Raw genomic sequence first — 23838 nt, forward strand, 5'->3', positions numbered from 1 at the left:
TGGTGGTTCTGCGAGAAGAGCAGCGATGGCCAAAGCTCCTTCCAGCCGGGATTCTTTTGCATTATGCTACGAAATTTGGCACTGGTCTTAGCGGTCCAGTCGCCTCCACCTCACGAACAATCCCTACAGCCTTCACAAGAGGAATTTCTCTGTCTTCCAGCTGCTTTATTTTGGAAAGTACCTGTTCCAAAATTGAAGAAATGTATGTGAGACAACTGAAAATCTTCGGGCGGGCCAGTGCAGCCTTAGCTTCTATAATGTTTACTCCATCTTCATCAAAACTCTCCACTACCTGCAGAATTTCATAACATTTCACTTACCTAATTTATACAGTGTTACATGTGTTACACTTCCTAAAATAACTGCATTAATACACCTAGGATTAACCATTAAATATAAAAGAAGAAGAATATTCCTAGGAAAACTGCTGAAAAATGGTTCGATAACCTGAAGCATACAAGTAATTTTAAGACCGTTAATGCTACATACCTCTCCAATCTTATTGACATTCTCGGCATAGTATGGGGCAGCACACAACGGGTCAGGGAAGCAGCGTTCAGGAACACTTTCTTCACACTCGAGATGACTGCATTTACCTCTTACTTCCTCGGCAAGTCTATGAAGTGCATGTAACATGCATCATCTTCGGGAAATACACTTATGATGCCTTTCCGGCACTGTCAGTGAGGAGAATTAGCAGTTTCTCGTCATTATCCTTTCCTAGCCACAAAACTCCTGAAAGAGTAAATAGACAAATTGAATAAAACATACATGACAGTTTATATACGTTACGCATTTGTAAATTAGAACTGTATTATATTTTTTAATGAAATGATTTGGGTGTGAAAGAATTACTTACGCAAAGCGTCTCTAACATTGCGAGCTATCGTGGCATGATTAGTGGCCTCAGTTTCCTTTGCAAGGACTAAGTTAGGTCTCTCAGGCTTGCTGGACATCAGTTCACCAATGACTACATTGGCAATCATTCGACCACAGCTGTCTGTGGTTTCGTCTACCAAGAGCCAAAAGGGGGAGTCACCCACGTCATCCCTTATGTTTTGTAGCACCTAAAACCAAGTATTTATTAAAATTAGTTGTCATAATCCTGATACTCTACACATATATTTTACAGAAAGAAAAAACAAACAATACTGAACACCCAAGAGTTAAAATATTATTTAAACTTACACATTAATAAGATGGCTCCAGATAGATTTTTCTGAGATTCGAATGGCCGGGAATAATTATCTTATTTTCTTGTCTTCAACATATGTATAGCAGTGTTCTTGTGCTGGTCCAGACAGTATTTCTTTACACATTTTATCTGAAGGGACAGAAAACAAAGCAGAAAATTAACTTTGAGAAATCGTGTGATAAAGATTAGTAGGCCTGCCGTATAGGAAATAAAAGTATTAACCATTTAATAAAGACTGTACTTACTTCTTTTGAACAGGCTTGGCAAAATATCACTTTTCCATCGGTAGTGAAATTTGAGTTGCCATTGATCCACTGCCGATACAGAATAGATCTGCATGATTTGTCCTTCGGCATTTGCTCAAGAAATTATTGCACTTCGTTTGGAGAATGGAAAGCACCACCCGCTATTTCCTCCCTGACACCTTCAACTATATTAACACCAATGTACGTGGTCCACTAAGAATCTGGCTTTAACAAATATTTTTACGAGTCCAGGAATTCGAAAATTACTTGCAGCTCTTCCCACCTCCCCCACAGTAGGGTGCAGATTCAAGGCCACCTCGCTCCAAGCAGAATCAGAAGATAGAGAGAACGCTGTTGTCCTCTCTAATCCCATTTAAGTGCCTGTCTTTGCAAACAATGCCTGTTTTCAGCGGCTATTTGGTCAAAAAACTAACAAAGTAGAGATGGGTGGAAAAATACAACTTAAAAACTTAATATTTGTCGTTTTAGGAACTTAACATCTTCAAAATAGGCGCTAATGCACGAAATAGGCATTTATTGGCACCATAAAACCCATGTATTTCCTTTGAAAATCGACTGAAACAGACTTATAAGTAGAGCTGGGATTTTTATATAGTATCAAGTGGCATAATATGTACATAAATATGTAACAAAAAGCACCAAAATATGTAGCAAAATATGTAGAATGGGCGAAATATGTAATATCATATAATTAATATAAACTTAACATTTTGTCAGTTACAACACGCTTTATATTACATTTTGCAGCACAGTGAACAATTAACTATTTTTCAATGTTCTTTGAAGTCATATTATATGAATATATCACACACATATTCAATGGAAACTTATTATTTTCAACACTCAAAGCACATTTATTCCTTAAATTTTGCAGCACAGTGAACTATTACGTATTTTTCGATGTTCTCTGGGGTCATGGAAAGACGTTTGTTACTTAGGATGTTCTTATATGCAGAGAAAGATCTTTCAACATCACATGATGTAACTGGGGCAAATTTTAGGAGAGGAATTTTCGCTGGAGAAATGTCCTCGGGAGGATCAACGTCACCTCTATTTAGAATTCGGCACACACTGTGAAATGTTGAATAACCAGGATTTCTCTTTAACACTTTTTGCAATTTATTTTGTAAAAAGGGTTACTTGAAGGTGAAGGCTGCATCTGTGTTAAAAGGATTTGTTTCTTTTGTAGACCTAACTGTTGGTTTTTCTATGCAGAGCACTTCGTGCATGTTGCTCAAGGTGGGATTTCATGGAACATGCGATATGTTTGTTGCATGCTTGGCAAATCACTACTTTGCCATCAGTTGCAAAGGACTCGTCAACTGCAATCCATGATTTTAACTTTGAAGCCGGCGAGGACGCTACTGGTGCCATATTGATTCTAGAGGAAACTGATGTTCATGAACTATGTTCTTCAGCGGTTCAAAAGAAACTAAAACCTAATTGAGACATTTCAAAGGAAGACAGCTGTAAGTACATAACAAAGAGGTCACAGAAATGCGCTTAGAAAAATATTCCTGGAAACTCCAACATGAAAGTGGCTAGTTGTAAAGCAATTAACTCTAAAAGGGATGAAAGATTTAAGAGTGGCACATGTAAAGTAAGTTGCTAGTTGCTTTACGTCGCACCGACACAGATAGATCTTATGGCGACGATGGGACAAGGAAGGGCTAGGAGTGGGAAGGAAGCGGCCGTGGCCTTAATTAAGGTGTGAAAAGGTGTGCCTGGTGTGAAAATGGGAAACCACGGAAAATCATTTTCAGGGTTGCCGATAGTGGGGTTCGAACCTACTATCTCCCGAATACTGGATACTGGCCGCACTTAAGCGACTGCAGCTAACATATAAAGTAACAGTTTTCCTGCAGCTAATTGGAACCTTTAGAATAACCTATTTCGCAAGGGTCTCTACTTGCACCTAAATACCTGTCACTCATAATTACCTTAATCCCCTGTTGAGAGAACAGACAACAGCCCCACATTAAGTGTGAAACTTCAATTCAGCAATTTATTCTATATGAAAACAGGAAAACGCTAAAATATATAATTTTATGTAATATCACTAAGAATATGTAGAATACCCACAAATATAAAAAATATGTAAAATGAAATTCGGTAATAATAATCCTAATATAGTGTTTTGTGAACATATGACTTTTCCCAGCACCTAAATAGCAAGGAACAAAATATGTACATAGAAATCCCAGCTGAGGATAAAGATAGGCATTTATGACGAAATCCTCACCCTAGTTATGAGGTATTTGTGCTCAAACAGAGATAAAGTGAATTACTGACAGATGATCATGACTAAAGAATAAACAAATAAATGAATGAATTAATAAATCAATATGGTAAATAAATGTCGACAGTGGTTGAGTCTTATTGTTTACTTCTTGCTCCTAGCAATGATCTGATACACTCTTTTTTTACTCAAACGAAGTTACGACTTTCTTATTGTCATGCGCAGTTGAGACTAAGCCCATTGATACAGGAACGATTGTTTGTGCTAAATTTATCTCACTACTTTTGCGGCGCAAGCTTGCTAAATGACGTTGTGGTTAATGTGAGAAAGAAACCCATTTCACTTAAGCGGCTAAACTTGTGTACCCGGTTTGACCAACTCCAATACAGGCACGGCGGCCGAACTAGCCGGACTGCGAACACGAAAATATCACACACTATCACATGTTCTACAGTAAGAAACAGATCAGCGCTCTGTCTTAGATCTCACTTCACTGGAAATACATGACAAATGATACTTATAACACCATTATGAATGTTTAAAGCCCGCTTCGAGGGCATCATCGTTAAAGAGTCAAGTCCGAAACTGTGAGTAGCCGGTTCGAGTCCCGTTAGTCGAAAAAATTCACCATCAGAATGTTGGCCGGCAGGGTAGGTGGTATACAATTTCTAATCACTAGATTGCGTGTCAAAGGCCTGGATTAAATTCCAAACCTCTCCGCAGTGCTCATATGGAGTGAGGGCGTATGACGCTGTTGATGGTGATTCGTCCGTGGGATGGGGACGTTAAGCCTTGAGTAGACCTCTTGGTGCTATTCGACAGGAGTAGGCTATGTGCCGGCACCATCATCATCATCCTCATTGACATCACCATCATTCCACTTAAGACGAGCAGGTCTCCCAAGGGCGTCAAATATAAAGACGTGCAGCAGGCGAGCAGAACATATCCTAGGACACTCCCGGCAGTAAGGTACGAAATTTCACAATGGTAATGAGAAGTGGACAGTTTCTAATGATCAGCAACCAATCAAAGGAATGTACGCCCGAAATGATTTTGCTGACGCAGTTTAACGGCTTTCCTTTCTGAATAATCAAAACATATGTTGATATATGGCACAACGGCACCTGAAACGTTCAAACACTAAAGATATAATAGGTCTCTACCCACTAGTGCAAAAACACTGTTGACTCTAAACATTGACATCTACGAGCTTCAGTCTGCTTGATAACAGATAACTACAGGTGTTGGCTCTGTAAAACCCAGCTAATCCTTCCAAGTCACTATTTCTTCTGTATAACAATGCACAATTATCAAATAAGTTCGGAGAGATACAGTTCTATCACAATAATTGACAAGACAATTCATCAAATTCTCCAGAAAGCTCCGTCTGTCACACTTATAGGTTTTATTACTCTCGGAGTTCCAGCTAAGTAAAATTTCTACAGGCAATGATAGATTCTTGTAAAATCCACTTGCGACGCTTTGAAGCAAATAAACACTGACGGAACATCACCATCGCCTTTCAGCGTTCAATCTGTGAAGTAACGACCGCCACCACAATCCTCTATTGGCTTCGTTCAGATCTACGCGTCTTATCTTATTGAGTCTAACCATCGGCATTTTGGTCTCCCTCTATTTCTCTTACCCTCCATAACAAAGTCCGTAGTGCCGGGATATCCCAGGACGGGTTCGGCTCGCCAGATGCAGGTCTTTCTATTTGACTCTCGTAGGCGACCTGCGCGTCGTGATGAGTATGAAATGATGATGAAGACAACACGTACACCCAGCCCCCGTGCCATTGGAATTAACCAATTAAGGTTAAAATCCCCGACCCGGCCGGGAATCGAACCCGGGACCCTCTGAACCGAAGGCCAGTACGCTGACCGTTCAGCCAACGAGTCTGACACAGAGTCCATTATTGCCCTCTACTCTTCTATTCGCCTCGCATGACCGACCATCGAAGCTGGTTGATCCATAGTGTTCATTCCTAACTTAGCCTTTATCTTCCCCATTCCGAGTACCCTCCTGCCATTGTTCCCACTTGTTTGTACCAGCCATCATTCTCAATAATCTCATATCTTCTAACATACGAATAGGATATCGTGAGTCCACCCAACTTTCACTCCAGTAAAGCAAAATTGGTCTGAAAACCGATTGGTATAAAGATAGTTTCGTCCGGGAGTTGACTTCCTTCTTGTAGAATATGTTAATCGCAACTGCTCTCTGTTTTAGCTTGGTTCAATCTCCATTACTAGCCTACCATCCTGGGAGGACACACATCCTAAATAACTCACAATTATTTATCTAAATTAATATATATTTTTTTTTTTTTTTTTTTTGAGGAATACAAATAGGCTCACCATTTGGGATTAGAAAGTTTTTTTCTGCAACCTCAGACTTATTCTCAAAATTATGTATGCACACTGCTGCTTTGTCATGGATTTCAAAATACTCACTATGTATATTTCTAATCCACTTCTATCTTGAAGTTTTACTTCTTAGGAAACTTAAGAAGAGTTGTATGAGAGATACTGCCATAAACCTGGTTCACAACACGATCAAAACCAAGGCATTCTCACATTACTACATATAATTACAGATGCTAAGTCATATAAATAAACTCGTACACTTATATTCTACAAATTGTCTTGAATTTCATGAAATTCCACCGACTGTACGCGAAAACAACAAACCCAGGTTTCCAACGTGACCCAAGGTCTGTCTAGGGAGGTCAAGTCACGAATGCTACTTATGGAGCCGCCATATTGGGTCTTTAAGCGAGCGTAACCAAAGGCAAGTGTATTCGAATTTAGAGGATTTCGGTACCGTACATTGAAATAAAAACAAAATACCAACTATTTTTCATAAAGAATTTAATTGGGCATCTACTGGTCATGTATATATAACTGTATAACACTTAAATGATATATACATTCACTGCTATTTAAATAGGAAGATAATTAACAGAGCGTGAAATTCATTTTTCTTTTTTCTCTTTTGAGAAACAAGAATCAACAGAAAAACTCATGTTCTTCTCTTTTAGTTCCTTTTACTGTGTTTCTTATTAATATCATCTGTCAAATACGTAATCTTATTGACAGAAGCATAGAAATCTGTACAGTACCCGTGTCATATTATGATTACCGGTACATAAAATACTGAACTTGAAGTACTGTATTTAAAGTACTAAACGACGGTTGTAATAAATTACCTTCAGCGTTTTCTTTATTAAGAAAGTCATTTCCGATATTGCGTTTCTATGTTGTATGTTTCAGTATGTTGACAAACACTGAATGCCTCTTGACTTGAGTGCATTAAATTATGTATGGTAACTGTTGTTATCCATTCATGCGGTATTTCTTTTGGTTCTAAGGCAAAAATATTCTGCACATATGCTTCTTGGCTACTCTTAACTAGTTTATTGATAACCCATGCAGCTGTATAGTACAAAGTGGTGGTGGTGATTATTGTTTTAAGAGGAAGTACGACTGGACAACCATCCTATATAAAAAATAATGAGAAGAAAACAAATGGAAGGGGACCAACACTTCGAAAATGAAGGTATCGGCAAAAGAAAGATGAAGGTCACAAAGTGTGTGGAAATGAAAAAACTACCTAGGCCTCAAATGCACTAATGCCGTCGCGGTCGGAAAAGAACAAGTGTTGACCAGGGGAGATCAGATGGGCTAGAATAGTGAAAGCAATGTCAAGACCCAGCTAAGGGCCTCATAGTCACAACCCAAAATAGATTTCCCCGCGGGTGGGGGCAATAGAACAACACCCACGGTATCACTGCCTGTCATAAGAGGTGACTGAAAGGGGCTTCAGGCGCTCCTAACTAGGGAGCGTGGGTTGACGACCACGGGGCTCTTAGCTGAGTCCTAATATTCATGTATATAATAATAATAATAATAATAATAATAATAATAATAATAATAATAATAATAATAATAATAATAATATGAAATGGCATATGTCTTTTAGTGCCGGGAGTGTCCGAGGACATGTTCGGCTCGCCAGCTGCAGGGTTTTTTGATTTGACTCCCGTAGGCGACCTGCGCGTCGTGATGAGGATGAAATGATGGTGAAGACGACACATACACCCAGCCCCTGTGCCAGCGAAATTAACCAATGATGGTTAAAATTCCCGACCCTGGCGGGAATCGAACCCGGGACCCCAGTGACCAAAGGCCAGTACGCTAACCATTTAGCCATGGAGCCGGACATAATAATAATAATAATAATAATAATAATAATAATAATAATAATGGTTGTGTATGTTGTATGTATGTATGTTTAGTCCTCAGCCCGAAGGCTGGTTGGATCCTCAACAGTTCCGCCATCAGCTGTCATAGATGGCCTAGGCATCACTGAAGAGGCGTACTAGGGAAATGAGGAGTGAGGTAGTTTCCCGTTGCTTTCCTCACCATGCCAGAAGTTGCTATTACATATCAGTCTGCCAAGCCTACTGAAATGCATGCAACAACCTACCCTATGAGCAATATTTTCACACCATTCATAGCAGGGACTGGCTGCAGAACGAATGGCATTACTAGCATCACTCATACCTCAGTCACTTTCATTTTGTCAAAGCCAAGGATAAAGCTGAGACAGATCAATGAAAGTAACAAGATTGCTCTAGCCCATACCAGAAGACATAGTGCACTGTAAACACTAGGTCCCGCCAGCAAAGGCATTAAGAAAATTAAAGCCATTGGTAGACATGATTCCATAAGAAATAGAAATTCAGTCACTATTAAGTTAAACTAGGTTAGGCTATTTTAGGGATTACGTTAGGATATTATGTTAGGCTACGGTACATTAAATTACAGTAATTGGTTAGTACAAGTGAAGCAAGTGTTGTGATCTTTAAGTATTTGTCCAGCCATATAATGTACTCTACAGAGCATTTAAGATGAATGAAATTTAGCTGTAAATAATAACTACACTACAGTATAAGACTGCTATTATCAATAAAATTGTTGTAATGATGGCCAGCTGGACATAAATTGTTGGTTTGAAGTGATAGGCCTGTTGTTTGTGATTATAATTGGTAAATGAACAGGAACAAGCATTTCAAATATCTGTGAAACATTTCTACGTTGCATGTAGGGTTAGAATGATACTGTCTGTAGTTTACATGAAAAGGAATGGAATGAAATGGCGTTTGGCTTTTAGTGCCAGGAGCGTCTGAGGACAAGTTCGGCTCACCAGGTGCAGGTCTTTTGATCTGACTCCCGTAGGCAATCTGCGCGTCGTAATGAGGATGAAATGAAGATGAAGACGACACATACACCCAGCCCCCGTGCGAGCGAAATTGACCAATTATGGTTAAAATTCCTGAACCTGCGGGGAATCGAGCCTGAGACCCCTGTGACCAAAGGCCAGCAAACTAACCATTTAGCCATGGAGCCGGACACATGAAAAGGAAATTTTCATAAACATCAATACTACTATTACACAGTTCCTGTTACTTTTCTTGCTTGTTTTGAAAGATAATTCTCTTTCTTTGGGAGTTTTCCTGTTATATGTCAAAGACGTCAGGGACGTTGAAAATTGTTGGGATGAAATTCCACTTGAGTAGTTTCCGTCCATCTGCCCTCTTTAGTTCAAATTGCGATTCTTCAAAATGATGCTAGTAGAAAATACATAATAAGACCTATAAATATAAAACATCGTTCATATAAACATACTATTATTCAGGAATAATACGAATGTATAACTTCACTAACCTCGCACAAGAAGCAATTATCTGTTGGTTGCCATTTGTCATGCCTACAGTTTTGTACCCACTGAGCTCCCCTTTGCTTATCGCTCGGGAAGCGAAACACTCTTAATCCCGTCAGTCGTCTTATTTTGACAATTTGGTGCGGTGCAGTATCCCGTTTTCCTTCAAAATACAAGTAATAACTCACATCATTACATCGGGCACGCCCACATAACGATATTTGAGACCCAATATGGCCGCCACCGCAAAGGATTGTGGTAGCGTGACCAGACCTCCCTAGACGGACCTTGACGTGCCCGATTACTCGATCCGCCATGTATGAACGATTAGGGTCTGTCGATTGGTGACGGCTGCGACTCAGGGGGGTGCACTCAGCCGTGCGCAGAAGGTGTTGCATTTTCCTCGTTTAGCGCATGACGTCACAGTGGAACAGCTAGCCACGCGGGACCAGGGTAGACCGCGGCAAATCCTTCAGTTATCACAGGTATCGGATGTATTTGTTTACGTTTACACTTCGTGGCTGTTCAAAAGAGTGTCAGAGGACCTAGTTTCTTTTTTCGTTTGTGCTGTTCTACTGTAACTTACGCGGTACAAGGTATGAGATAATTCTGAATTGAAGCCGTAAAGTGTATTCACAGAGACATCGCTTAACAGGCGGTCGTGATACGGTAGTGACGGTTCTATTCATCTCAGTGCTCTAAAATTGTGACAAACAATGCCGGGTTGCGCTGTAGTAAACTGTAAATCCCACAACCGAAACACCAAAGAAAGTGAAATAGTTTTGCATGCTTTCCCGCGTGATATTAAACTACAAAAGGTTTGGGTATCGAAGTGCTGCAGAAAAGACTCGGTAAATATTAAAAATGCTCGAATATGCTCTCTTCATTTTCAGCAGTCAGACTACATAAGAGACTTGAGGTCTGAATTGTTAAATTTGCCTCGGAAGTGGGTGCTCAAACCCGGGGCTGTTCCCTCACTTATGTTGCCATGCATTAACACGAATGCTGTTTTAGTGAATAGGAATGATAACATGCCTGTAGTTAGTGCCTGCATGATCTCGCCTACTGCAGAAGAGAGGAAAGAGCGGTACTACAAAAGACTAGTGCAGAAACGAGCTCTTGAGACTTTGAAACAACTATCACCCATTAAGAGAACAGCTGACAAATGTACTGATACACAAGATAATCCTACTGCCACTTCAGAAAAGGACAACTTACTAAAAACTATTGCAGCTCTTGAAGCAAGAAACGCTCGGTTGTCTGATGTGAATATGAAATTGCGAATAAGTTGTCACTTTCACAAAGAAATGTTTACAAACTAAAGAAGAACATGAGTGCTTTAGTGTCTGACGAAGTTAAACGAATATTGAGGAAAATATTTCCACCCAGCCAAATAAGACGTCTGTTAAATGGATCTAAACGAGCTCAGTGGAATAAGGAGGACATTTGTAAAGCGATTACTCTACGTGCTGTTTCGTAGAAATGCTACATTTACTTGCGAAAAAAAATGGGATACCCACTGCCTGCAGTTTCAACGCTAAGAACATGGATAAACCGCTCCTTTCGCTGTCGGCCAGGCATATTGCAAGACGTTCTACTTCTGATGAAAATGCAAGCTGAAAGACTCAGCGACAAAGAACGAATCTGCGTTGTATCATTCGATGGAATGAACATCGATAGCAGAATTTGTTATGACCAAGAAGAAGACAGAATAGTAGGCCCACATAGCAATGTTCTCGTTGTTATGGTACGAGGGTTGTTTTCATCTTGGAAACAACCTGTCTACTTTGATTTTGACGTACAAATGACAGCTACACTTCTGAAAAGAATAATATTGGCCTTAGAGTGCATCTCGTACAGTGTTGTAGCTACTGTAGCAGACATGGGAGCCAAGAATGCATCTGTGTGGAAAGAACTTGAGGTAACATACCTAAACACTCATTTTTCTAATCCTCACAATGCGAGCAGAAATGTGTGGGTGTTTGCTGACGTACCTCATTTATTTAAGTTAATGAGAAATCACTTCTTGGACAAAGGTATTGTACTACCTTGCAAAAAACCAGCAACGAAAAATGTGATTGAAAAATTATTGGTTCTGGATAGTGGTGAATGTGTCCTAAGCTTTCTCGGCATCATATTAATGTGGCAGGCTGGGAGCGAGCAGCTGAGTTGTTTCCTAACACAACAGCACGGGCTATCCGGTACATGTTAGTGCGTTCGTACAGCTTGCTGATGAGACACTAGACATTTTGAATTGGGAACATGCATAATTTCAAAAATATTTCTTTTGAAAAGTACACCAATGAAATAGTACGTAAACGTATTACATTGTGGTATGTTGCCTTGTTTTCTACCATTAAAAAAATATTTAATAGTGCCTTTCCCCAAGGCGAATGAAACGGCCTCTGACGTAAGCGGCGCGCTGTGACGTCACGATCCAGTACCGCATGGAGCTCTATCAGCCGTTGCTAAAAGCCGATTGTTTATTATTCATGATCGCGAATAACTTCAAAATGACAGAAGAAAGGTTCAAAACAGCACAATCAGACAATCTATCATGTGTAAATGTCATCATTTTTGAAAAATAGTGACTTTTGTGGCCGCAGAAATTCGCGGATAACAAGCAAGTTTGTAAGTGGCGTCTTTGATATACGTGCAATGTACTGTAACCCATAGTATTAGGATAACAACTAACCTGGATAGATATCACATCACTTTCAACATTTCCTTCTAGACTGATTCCCCTATTAAAGAATAACATTACATTTTTGGGCTTTCAGCATTAGTAAAGTAAGAAATCGGATTTCAGCACTAACATAAACATATAGGTAGCATTATAGTACTAGTCCGCTTCTATGGTGTAGTGGTTAATGTGTGCCACTCCCGGAGGCCCGGTTTCGATTCCCGGCTCTGCCATGAAAGTTGAAAACAAATAGTACGAGGGTTGGAACGGGGTCTACTCAGCCTCGGGAGGTCAACTGAGTAGAAGGGTTTCCAATCCCACCTCAGCCATCCTCGAAGTGGTTTTTCGTATTTTCCTACTTCTCCTCCAGGCACCTAAGGCCACGGCCGTTTCCTTCCCTCTTCCTTGTCTATCCCTTCCGATCCTCCCATCCTCCAACAAGGCCCCTGTTGAGCATAAGAGGTGAGGCCGCCTGGACGAGGTACTGTAATGGCCCTCCTCACCAGTTTCATCACCATACTCAAAGTCTCACGTTCCAGGACACTGCCCTTGAAGTGGTAGAGGTGAAATCCCTCGCTGAGTCCGAGAGAAAACCAACCCTGAAGGATAAACTGATTAAGAAAGAAAGAAAGAAGGAAAGAAAGAAGGAAAGAAAGAAAGAAAGAAAGAAAGATCATAATACTATAGGGCTATAATCTATCATTCCCAAAAAAATATATATTTATGGTTGGGACAACTGGCCTACCCACTTCCGGGGCCCATGAAAGAGAATTAAATATCTTTGTGGAGGGAAAAAGTTAAACATGATAAAGATAAATATGACTTCATCTAGTTTTCACAAGTCGGGCTGAGTGGTTCAGACTGTTGACGTGCTGGCCTTCTGACCCCAACTTGGCAGGTTCGATCCTGGTTCAGTCTGGTGGTAGTTGAAGGTGCTCAAATACGTCAGCCTCGTGTCGGTAGATTTACTGGCGCGTAAAATAACTCCTGCAGGACTAAATTCCTGCACATCGGCGTCTCCGAAAATCGTAGAAGTAGTTAGCGGGGCGTAAAACCAATAACATTAATTACATTTGGCTTTTAACAAGCTGAGCATATCAGGAAAGAAAAGTGTCCTGGTGACATTTTAGTCGCTCAATACAGAAATGTCTTTGGGTGCTGTGACTTTTACTTTTTTTTTTTTTTTTTTTTTTTGCTGTTTGCTTTACGTCACACTGTCACATATAGGTCTTATGGCGACGATGGGACAGGAAAGGCCTAGGAATGGGAACAAAGCGGCCGTGGCCTTAGGTACAGCCTCAGCATTTGCCTGGTGTGAAAATGGGAAACCACGGAAAACTATCTTCAGGGCTGCCGGTAGTGGGGTTCAAAACCCACTATCTCCCGGATGCGAGCTCACAGCTGCGCGCTCCTAACCGCACGGCCAACTCGCGTGGTATTTTTACCCTTCGGTTTATTGACTTGGCTTGTATAACCTAAAACTTAGGCTAAGTTGGATAATATTTTAAACACCTACATCACTATTTTCACCTGTGTGCAATTATGTTATTTATTTCATTAATATTATGATAATTATTATAATTGAGCATTGTTAACTTATAAGACCCCAACAGACAAGCATTGGTTTTGTGTAGAGTTATACATTTGTTAAATTCACGTTGTTTCCTTTCATGATGTACACGCCTATTCTTTGTTACATTATAGAGTATTTAGATATAGCCTAAATGTCTTTACCAATTAAGCTCTTCAATAAAGACATACATAACTGTCCCATGCCAAGATATATTGGTAGAATTAGAGCTGTCAAAATGGTTCATAACCCCTTTGATTTATTATCTTGACATGGATCACCCAAAACATAGGTTAGGTTTGGAGAATACTTTAATAATTAGCATTATTTAATGCACTGTTTATTACTTTCATATTCCAAGATGTAATTGAAGCATTTAAATAAAGCATCATACATTAAAATTTAAAGTTTTACCACTAGAATAGCTGACATGGAAAAGTGATTTCAAAATTCAAACAAATTCATCTTACGTTAAAATCTTCAAAAAAATAAACTGTAGACTTTTCCGATATACACTGACTGACAGAGCAAATGCAACACCAAGCAGGAGTGGTTCGAAAGGGATGAAAGTTGGGGAAAAAACAGAGACGGCACGGACGAATAATTGATGTTTATTTCAAACCGATATGCAGGTTACACAATGCGCACGGCATCGACTCAGTAGGATGTAGGACCACCGCGAGCGGCGATGCACGCAGAAACACGTCGAGGTGCAGAGTCAATAAGAGTGCGGATGGTGTCCTGAGGGATGGTTCTCCATTCTCTGTCAACCATTTGCCACAGTTGGTCGTCCGTACGAGGCTGGGGCAGAGTTTGCAAACGGCGTCCAATGAGATCCCACACGTGTTCGATTGGTGAGAGATCCGGAGAGTACGCTGGCCACGGAAGCATCTGTACACCTCATAGAGCCTGTTGGGAGATGCGAGCAGTGTGTGGGCGGGCATTATCCTGCTGAAACAGAGCATTGGGCAGCCCCTGAAGGTACAGGAGTGCCACCGGCCGCAGCACATGCTGCACGTAGCGGTGGGCATTTAACGTGCCTTGAATACGCACTAGAGGTGACGTGGAATCATACGCAATAGCGCCCCAAACCATGATGCCGCGTTGTCTAGCGGTAGGGCGCTCCACAGTTACTGCCGGATTTGACCTTTCTCCAGGCCGACGCCACACTCGTCTGCGGTGACTATCACTGACAGAACAGAAGCGTGACTCATCGGAGAACACGACGTACCGCCATTCCCTCATCCAAGTCGCTCTAGCCCGGCACCATGCCAGGCGTGCACGTCTATGCTGTGGAGTCAATGGTAATCTTCTGAGCGGACGCCGGTAGTGCGGGCCTCATTCAACCAATCGACGGGAAATTGTTCTGGTCGATATTGGAACAGCCAGGGTGTCTTGCAAATGCTGAAGAATGGCGGTTGACGTGGCGTGCGGGGCTGCCACCGCTTGGCGGCGGATGCGCCGATCCTCGCGTGCTGACGTCACTCGGGCTGCGCCTGGACCCCTCGCACGTGCCACATGTCCCTGCGCCAACCATCTTCGCCACAGGCGCTGCACCGTGGACACATCCCTATGGGTATCGGCTGCGATTTGACGAAGCGACCAACCTGCCCTTCTCAGCCCGACCACCATACCCCTCGTAAAGTCGTCTGTCTGCTGGAAATGCCTCCGTTGACGGCGGCCTGGCATTCTTAGCTATACACGTGTCCTGTGGCACACGACAACACGTTCTACAATGACTGTCGGCTGAGAAATCACGGTACGAAGTGGGCCATTCGCCAACGCCATGTCCCATTTATCGTTCGCTACGTGCGCAGCACAGCGGCGCATTTCACATCATGAGCATACCTCATTGACGTCAGTCTACCCTGCAATTGGCATAAAGTTCTGACCACTCCTTCTTGGTGTTGCATTTGCTCTGTCAGTCAGTGTATCACCAGCATTTCTCCAGCTCGCCAAAATCCATTTCTCCCTAGTTTTAGCGTCTTCGGAAAGTTTATAAACAATTTGTTTGGTATGGTATGCGATGTGCTATTGCACATCGGAACTCTACACCATTTATAAGTTTTCTGCCTCACTGTCTGCGCAGGATTCATTTTAAGTCTAAAATATACCACTCAGATTATTATCCAATGTATAGACCTCGAATTTAACCATACTAGACACTAACGTAAAGTAGAAATACGCGAAGTGTATCCTGCTTCTCACAGCACACTATGTGTTATTTCGTCTGCTAATTCAGTCAACCTGTACGATGACGTCAGGCCAATGAGATCGCGTACTAGCGTGACGTGACATTTTCGTAGATTTTTATCATGTTTGGAGTTATTATTTGTACATTCTGATCACATTTTTGAATTCTGCATGCAATTTTGAATCAGATTAGCATATTTTTAATTAAAACCCCGGATCATGCATGTTCCGTATTCTAGAATACCTGAGAGTGACAAGCCACTTGCATGTGGGTTTGGCATTCATCGCTATGAACAGGAGAAATGCCTCACAGAATTTTATGAATGTTGTGAGAACATGCGTGTTGGCTCTGCGAAACATATGCTTCCCTTTCAAAAAGGATTTTTGAAAAGTATCCGTTCCCTGCTTGGCCTTTTCAAATACATGGAATCTTTCGGCGTTAAATACATTCTCACAGCACGTTTGAATCAAGATTGCCTGGAAAATTTCTTTTCGCGCCTAAGAGGTCTTGGACATTTTTACGATCATCCATCTCCACCTGATGTCAAAAATAGGATCAGACTGTTGTTGTTAGGAGCCAATTCCAGCGATATTCCTCTTTCCAATGTGGCACCTGTAGCTCCTGCCGAAGGAGGAGAATTTGTTATGTCGGCTATGTTTGGCAACATCCTCCCGGATATGACTGAAGCTCTGGCGATGACTGAGGGTGACAAGGATATTAATGACATTGAATTGCCAGCTGTTGATAGTGATGATCTATCCTTACAGGAAGATACTGACTGTAGTGTGGAGGGATTCAAATACGTTGCGGGGTTCATCGCATATCGCTGCCGAAAATTTGACAGCTCCCTGGGCACGCCTACAGGAGAGTTGTTGACACCGCCTGATGACCCAAGTCTGGGGTGGATACACGTGCTGTCTCGGGGAGGTTTGCTCGTCCCTTCCGATGATTTCATGGAAATGATCACTAAATTCGAAATGATATTTGCTGAAGTTCACGGACGAACAGATTTGAACAGGGAACCAGAAGTTGTGAACAATATGTTTGTGAAGCTGAAAAGCCGTTTTCCTGACGTCCATCCACAAGTCTTGAAAACATATGCTAAGATCCGAACCTTACTCCGTTTGCGTTGGTTGGCTGCAAAACAGAAATCCAAAAAAATAGAGGCTGCCCGTAAGCGAAAAGCGAGAATGTGGCATTTATCAACAAAATAAATGTTTTCAAGGTCAAGAAATGTTCGTTACCGTTGTATTTGTTATTTTAAACTTCATGTGCAAAGCCACGGGAACTTTACCTTTTGCACAGAACTCGGAAAAGAACGTATTTCATACCCTGTCTTAATTTCATCAAATACGATTCGAACTGTAGCCCTTTTGATGAAAATCGAGTAGGTAGTGAATATACTAGACTGTGATACTCTTCTTGACTTATGTAAACGGAAAGAAAGACCAACCATTTATTTGATGCTAGTGTTCCAAGACTTGAAGTTATTACATTTCGCAATGTGTCCTGAAAGTTGTCACCGTGACGTGTTGAACAAATTAACAGTGTTTGTGATATAAAACAAACCCCATTTGTCAGTCACAGTGAGGTGCAGATTCCATGCATTTACTCAACATCATCTTCACTGAGGTAAGAGTGAATATCAGTTAATATAAATCTGTTGATTTAAACCTAACTTATCGCGCACTTCTGAGTACCTCTTATTTTGTAGCGCTACGATGTTACACATACTTTATCTTGTACAGAATGTATGTTTCTATAGAATACATTGGATGACGTTCAAAAATTATAAAATATCGCTTCGGTATATTGTTAAAATATGAAAATTCAATCTGCCGTCAGCGGCTACCAGCGATGTTCCATGGTGACGTCACAGCGACAGCCAATGGCAGCCCGTAACGTGGAATGACTAACCTTACTGTTCTCTATTAACCTTGTTGCGACTGAATAACATGAAAGATGATGAAAAGTAGGTTACACATGTATGTAAATGTCTTCACTACACAGAATTACATATATTTTTCTGAACTTAGAAGACTGGAGAGCGAGTACAGCTCCACCCGCATGGGAGGTAAATTGAAAGGAAAACTGCACCATTATGATATACGTCCAACAAAATGGTCGCTTGACACACATTTTGAAGATCCGTGTTATGAGAAACATTCTGCTGCCTTTGACCGTGGAAACTCATTTCTCTCGCCTAATGTTGAAAACGAAGATATATTGACGAGGTTGAGGAATTTCTTAGCAAACGAGGTTACGCAAAACGTAAAATTAAGCCATTTCCTCAATTGTGCTGAACGTTGAAGAGCTAAAGGGTCTGCATACGTTTAAAACTGTGAGTCCGGGATTCTAAAACCACTTCCGGCCTAAACGAAACAGCCTCGTTTCTTTTTTATTCAAATCCCAGCGAAATTAACTTATTTACATAATTATTCCTGAAACGTGTTGCTTCGTTAAATACCCTGAGGCTTTTTTGAAAAATGTCCACGCCGAATGTAGTTAGGCTATAAGGGCTTAAGTGAAACTCCCATTAGCGCTCGTAGTGGCAGACAAGGCAAACTGCTAATCTAATCGACCGGATAACGATGATTAAGAAAAGGATTGTAATTTTTAGGAATAAATAAAGGATATAGGCTATTCTCATACTTTATTGACCTAAACCTCGTAGCTCATATCTCCAGGATGTTTTCAACACTGAGTTGCTTGCCTGTGGATTTTTCCCTTTAAAGAGCACTCAGTAATACAAAGTGGACATTCCAGCATGGATGCAATAATTATCTCAAGCCTTAGGGAAGTGTTGTATTTTGACTTTTGAAATAAATTCACGTTAGAATAGAGTGCTAACATATTATTCTTTTTCAGCACAGAAGAATGATCGAAAACGAACGTCGCAGTGCTTTGGAAGTTGGCTGAATGCTGCCACAGAATGCTTGGTGAATGCTTACAATAATAGCGCCAATATGTACCGCACAGGTTATTGAGTTATCACTCGTCGTGTACACTGAGCTCTACAACCCAGAAACGATAAAGCCTGCACTGCCGACGAATTACGTGTTTTGCTGGAAAATTATTCCGAGGGCGGAGTTCACGTACTGCCTGGTGTTGATGAAAACATTGATGATGGTAATGTGGGAGAAGTGGAAGCTGACGCCTTCCTTCAGATTTATATCCTGGTTATAGTGCAGAAGTGAATCTGATTAATTCTTCTTCTGGCTCGGGGACTGGGTGTATGACTCCGTCCCAACACTCTCCTCATCACATTCAGACAACACACTACACTACCAACCACCACAGCAATACTCAATAATAATTACATCCCTCCATATAGAGTTCGCGTCAGGAAGGGCATCCGGCCGTAAAATCTACACATGCTAGGCAGTTCTCACCCGCGACCCCACAGGTGTCGGAAAAGCTGTAGGAAAAGAAGAAGAATAGTGCAGAAATGAATAGGTTACCACTGAACAGTTTGCCAAGGATGTTCTTCCCTGTACGTGAACCTGCACTGCCAGTGCGGGCCCTCATTCTTAGAAGTGGGTATCCCATGCCTGTCGGGTCCCTTAGCTGAGTCCTGGCATTGCTCCCACCTACTTGTGCCAGGCTCCTTACTTTCATCTATGCTGTCCGACCTCTCTTGGTCAACTCTTGTTCTTTTCCGACCCCGACGCTATTAGATTTACGGAGCCTAGATAGTCTTTCATTTTCACGCCCTTCGTGTCTGATACCTTCTTTTTTTCGAAGTGTCGAACCCTTTCCATTTCCCCCTGATTACCGTTAATAGAGGATGGTTGCCCAGTTGTTCTTGATCTTAAAACAATAATCACCACCACCACCACCACCACCACGATCCAAAGAACGAATGTAAGCCTGCATAGGCGTTCAACAAAGGAGAAAGTTACCACAAGAAATAAGGCAGACTGGTACAGACAAGTGACAAAGGCAGAAGCAACAAGAATTTCGATCGCCAAACGAAGAAACCAGTTCCTAGAATGGAAGGAAACGGACACGCCCGATCAAGAAATAGAGCAGATTCCCGAGGGACTGAAGAAGGTTCATTCTCAAGAAACACATCAAGGCTGTGAAGGAGTTTTGATAATGAGCTGATGAGGAATTCAACAGATATTCTGCTCACAAGTATGATACAAGTTTCCGGAATTCTCCTTCTTCCAAGCTACCTAGGTCAACATGTACTGATCTCAAGGGAGTGGGAGTAGGAAAACAATGAGCAGCAGTGAAAAGGTACCTACATTTCAAGGACAGTAATGAACTAGGCCAAACAGATAAAGTCACTAAACTGGGACCACTTTTAAATAACCTGAACAACAATTACAAACACTTCGGCATTTTTTCCGATAAATTATCGGTAGATGAAGCCCGAAGGTCTGCAGATTAGGAGGGGCGATGTGGAGAGTACGACGCACCCTCTGGGCCGTTATTCTTGGCTTTCGAGACCGGGGCCGCCATCTCACCGTCAGATAGCTCCTCAATTCCGACCACGTAGGCTGAGTGGACCTCGAACCAGCCTTCAGGTCCAGAGAAAAATCCCTGACCTGGCCGCGAATCGAACCTGGGGCCTCCGGACGAGAGGCAGGCAAGCTACCCCTACACCACGGACTAGTGTGTAATAATTGAATCAAAATTAATTTCTTACTCATAATACGAATTAAAACATACTGTTGTTGGCGGTGGTGGTACGATTCTACGGCAGAAGAAGTAGGCCTACCTAAGGAGACACAGACAGATCATAACCAGACTAAGCCGGACTTTTCATTCTAGTTGTAGGATAGAATTCTGCTTCACAAAAAGCATTTGTTGTTTGCCGAAATAGCCGGGTGTCAGACTATTTCGTGTTTATCTGTGGTCATCATAATCGGTAATGCAGGACTATAAAGAGCAGCTCCGAGAACGCGGGAAGTTCTTTAACTCAACAAGAGTACTTACGTAGACCAGAGACTGTTTCTGTGGGAGCACTTATGAGATTGCGGAAAGAATAAGGAGTAGTTACGTAGATCATAGAGAGTTTCTGTGGGAGCACCTGTGAGATTGTGGTAGCAATAGCGAGTAGTTACGTAGATCATAGAGAGTTTCTGTGGGAGCACCTGTGAGATTGTGGTAGCAATAGCGAGTAGTTACGTAGATCATAGAGAGTTTCTGTGGGAGCACCTGTGAGATTGTGGTAGCAATAGCGAGTAGTTACGTAGATCATAGAGAGTTTCTGTGGGAGCACCTGTGAGATTGTGGTAACAATAGCGAGTAGTTACGTACATCATAGAGAGTTTCTGTGGGAGCACCTGTGAGATTGTGGTAACAATAGCGAGTAGTTACGTAGATCATAGAGAGTTTCTGTGGGAGCACCTGTGAGATTGTGGTAGCAATAGCGAGTACTTACGTAGATCATAGAGAGTTTCTGTGGGAGCACCTGCGAGATTGTGGTAGCAATAGCGAGTAGTTACGTAGATCATAGAGAGTTTCTGAGGGAGCACCTGTGAGATTGCGGTAGCAATAGCGAGTACTTACGTAGATCATAGAGAGTTTCTGTGGGAGCACCTGTGAGATTGTGGTAACAATAAGATCATGAGCAGGTTCCAGGAGAACAAAGTGTGTGGTACTCACGTAGGAGATCATGGGCAGGTTCCAGGCGGCTGCTACCAGCGCCTCTGACGTGCACGTGTCGTCTGGTCCAATGAAGGCCACAGTTCCGTTCTCCCTCATCTCCGTCATCACTCTGATGGCCAGCGCTTCGAGGGAGGTGGTCATACGCTTGTGGTTGGTGCCGATGTCCGCCGCCAAGTACTGCAGCTTCCTGCCGGGCAGCAGATGAGGGTCCAAGTTGACGGCGTCCACGGCGAGGGGCAGGGCGCCCAGATCTACCGGCGTGTGACCATAGGCCCCCAAGAAACCGACCGTGACCGAATCCTTGAAGTTGTGCGCCGCACTGCGGGTCAAGTACTCGTACAGAAAGGCGTAGTCCGGGGTCTCGAGCGACGACGAGTTCTTGGGGTCGGGACAGGACGAGCTCATCTCGATAAACGCCGGCGATACTTCGATCAGTGACAGCAGCACAACGAGAGGAGCGGCTCTAGCCATGGTGTGGTGTTGTCGGGTCGCGCACGGTGCGTCGAGTGCCGGCCCACAACAGGTGGCGTCTGGTTCTGTGTGGCGTCCCGACGCGCACGAGCGGGCCGCGGGGAGGCGGCACTAAATATCGAACATTTATATCTCTGGTATTCTAATATCTCGATAGTCCTTGCTCATAGGCAGATGTGATTGCTGATTTCGTTCAATCAGAAGGTGCTGTGAAATAGTGGGGGAGGAAGATGCATTTCCCGTCACTATACATTCAGAATAACGTTAAATAATTCACAACTGAACTCAGTAGATCTCACACTGTGTCCACAGATAAATGGCCTTTCGTCCAAGGGGTCGCAGGTTAGATTCCCGGAAGGGTCATTAGTTAATTCTTCTGGCTCGGGGGCTAGGTGCTTGTGCCATCTTCAGTATTAGAATTCATCATCGGTAGTGCTCCGTCCTCATAGATGCGCAGGTCGCTTGTACGGTATTATTTCCGATAATTGGACAATCCATTTCGGATGGTGAGTGTTACCTCACTCACGCCTGAACACGTGTTTTTGAGTGGTTACTGAGCAAGTAGAATGACACCAATATATAACCAATAATTTATATTGCTAATGTAAATGCATAACTCACCTGCTAATCTTAGGTAACATGCCACTAGGGTACTTGTGGCTTGATAACAACATTTACAACATGTTAACTGCGAAAGAACTGAGTTTCCGTGACTATTTCGCTCCGAGCTGCAGTGACTTCATCTATCGCCGCAGTATCATCGCACTTTATACCTTCTTTGCTCTAATATCGCGCTTCACTTGTCTTCAGTAATACATTCACGTAAGCGTCTTATTGTGATGGAGCCGACGGATTGACATCATATCTGCGTGCCAAAAGTTTTATTTTCTGTGTCGCTTATGAAGAGCACTTTTATTATCATTACGTACTTAATTCGCTAAACACAGCTCGAACTTCTGTCTCCTTTTGAATTCTTGAAGATGTTGTTAAGACTTGCAGTCGAACTGTGGCTGTGTAGTCGTTATACACTCGGCAGCCCTCACGGCCGCTTATTTAGCAGTCCTAGCTCTATTCGAGTCACAAAGGTGGGCTTACAAACACGGAGATGTGCTGACACACATCGTTATCGCGCAGGATTTAATGTGGAGTACAGAAGATGTGGATTTGCTTTAATATTTTAGCGGAGTATTCTAGAATTTTATTTGTAGGAATGTTATTTTGTGTAATTTTTCTTGGGAGGTGACATTTTAACAATTTCTTGGTGTTACCTGCAACGTAATTGTTTAAAATAATAATAACACCTTTTCGGATATTTTGGACAAAAATCACCCAAATAGGCAGGGAAATATGCTCTTGAAATATATATAATAAAAGTTTGGTCTGTATATTGCTGAGAATTTAAAAAAGAATGGTATTTCTGTATCGGTCGTGTCCCCAGTAACAGGAAAATGCACTTTTCAATTTTCCGAAGAGAATTTCATGAAAATCGGCATATAAAGTCGGGGAATGTGGGACTACAATCTGGGATATAAATAATTGTATTCACGCTGAGTGAAATAGTAGTTTAGAGGAAGCCCTAAAATGTAATTCTCAAATATCTGTATTACTAGTGGTGCTATTCAGTTTACGATCGTTTATCTCTTATGCCAGCTATGAACACAGATATTCATGAATTTCGAGTTGTTGCTAAGTCCTTATCAAACCCGAACCACAAGAAAATGGGCGAAGAGAAGTATATAAGTCACGGAATAAGGAAGTACAGTCTAGGCTGTAAATACATTTATTCACGCTCGATGAAATGGTAGTTTAGGGGAAAGGGTCTAAAATTTAATTTTTAAATACCTATGTTATAAGCCCGCCGGCCCCGTGGTGTA

General features: G+C 42.0%; 1 protein-coding gene across 1 annotated transcript in view; it reads right to left on the reverse strand.

The window, feature by feature from the left end:
- Gyc32E (Guanylyl cyclase at 32E) overlaps positions 1-21598 on the reverse strand; it is a 533171-nt gene extending 511573 nt beyond the window's left edge. The window contains exon 1 of the mRNA XM_067149664.2: positions 21491-21598. Within this exon, the coding sequence (XP_067005765.2) occupies positions 21491-21598 (108 nt within the window). The remainder of the gene's footprint in view (positions 1-21490) is intronic.
- Between the last annotated feature and the right edge of the window lie 2240 nt (positions 21599-23838).

The sequence above is a fragment of the Anabrus simplex genome, chromosome 6, assembly GCF_040414725.1.
Source record: "Anabrus simplex isolate iqAnaSimp1 chromosome 6, ASM4041472v1, whole genome shotgun sequence".
Classification (NCBI taxonomy): domain Eukaryota; kingdom Metazoa; phylum Arthropoda; class Insecta; order Orthoptera; family Tettigoniidae; genus Anabrus; species Anabrus simplex.